Source organism: Meleagris gallopavo, unplaced genomic scaffold (genome assembly GCF_000146605.3).
Source record: "Meleagris gallopavo isolate NT-WF06-2002-E0010 breed Aviagen turkey brand Nicholas breeding stock unplaced genomic scaffold, Turkey_5.1 ChrUn_random_7180001951727, whole genome shotgun sequence".
Classification (NCBI taxonomy): domain Eukaryota; kingdom Metazoa; phylum Chordata; class Aves; order Galliformes; family Phasianidae; genus Meleagris; species Meleagris gallopavo.
Window position 1 is genome coordinate 1 of NW_011212844.1, and position 1,089 is coordinate 1,089.

The window sequence follows — 1,089 nt, forward strand, 5'->3', positions numbered from 1 at the left end:
CTTTTTCTAATCTTCCCATCTTTTTGCCCCCATTTCTCCTTTTCCTTTACTTTTCGCTTTTCCCCCACTTTTCCCCCTTTTAACCTTTCCCCCCCCGTCACCCCCTGCAGTACGTGGAACACAACAAGGCCTCTGACAATGACTGGTTCCGCCTCGAGTCCAACGCGGAAGGCACGCGGTGCGTAGGTGGGCGGGGCTTAGGTCAGGGGCGTGGCTTGAGTTGATTGGGCGGAGCTACGGGGAGACCGGGCCAATCGGGGGCGGGGTTTCAGTCAGTGGAGGTGGGACTAGAATAATTGGGGCGGGGCTTCAGGCCTTGGGGGCGGGGCGTGGGGCTGCACTGCAGTGCATGGAGCCCCCCTGGGACCCCCAACCCCCAGACCTGATTTCCTCCCCCCTTCCCCCACCAGGTGGTCCGGGCGCTGTTGGCACATCCATGAGCTGCTCAAGTATGAATTTGCCATTGAGTTTGAGGTGAGTGCGGCTGGGGGGGGGGAGGGACGCGAGCTGCTCCCCTTCCTCAGTGTCCCAAGCTGTGCTGTTCCACCCCCCCAACCCCCCAGATCCCGGTGACGTACCCCAACACTGCTCCTGAGATCGCCATCCCAGAGCTGGATGGGAAAACGGCCAAAATGTACAGGTTGGTGAGGGGGGAGGGGGGGGCAGATCCTACAGTGGGTTTGTGCTCGGTTTTGGGGAGGGGGCTTCGTGTTTTGGGGCAATTTGCTCCTTTTTGGGGGTTATGTGCTCATTTCAGGAGGGATTTTGTAGCGGGGGGCAGCACGTTTGGGAGGGATGCTCATTCAGAAGAGAGGATTCCCTTTCTGGGGGGATTTGCTCTTTTTGGGGGGGGTTGGTGGAACTCTAGGGAGGGGATGCTTCATTCAAGGAGGGGGGGGGGAAATACTCATTGTTTGGGAGGGAGCTCCTTTTGGAGGAGGGGCTCATTCTGGGGGACCCTCACAGTTGCCCCCTCATTGCAGAGGGGGCAAAATCTGCCTCAGCGACCACTTCAAGCCCCTGTGGGCCCGCAACGTTCCCAAGTTTGGTTTGGCTCACCTCATGGCACTGGGGGTGAGTGTGTAGGGG

The 1,089-nt window shown here is 59.4% G+C and overlaps 1 protein-coding gene across 1 annotated transcript; it reads left to right on the forward strand.

Annotated features, from left to right (window-relative positions):
* Positions 1-83: 83 nt before the first annotated feature.
* Positions 84-1,086, forward strand: UFC1 (ubiquitin-fold modifier conjugating enzyme 1; the record flags this gene model as incomplete). Its single annotated transcript, XM_010728017.2, has 4 exons — positions 84-178; positions 411-474; positions 564-640; positions 984-1,086. Coding segments are annotated over 4 exons (339 nt in total), but the record flags the coding sequence as incomplete, so codon positions are not given.
* Between the last annotated feature and the right edge of the window lie 3 nt (positions 1,087-1,089).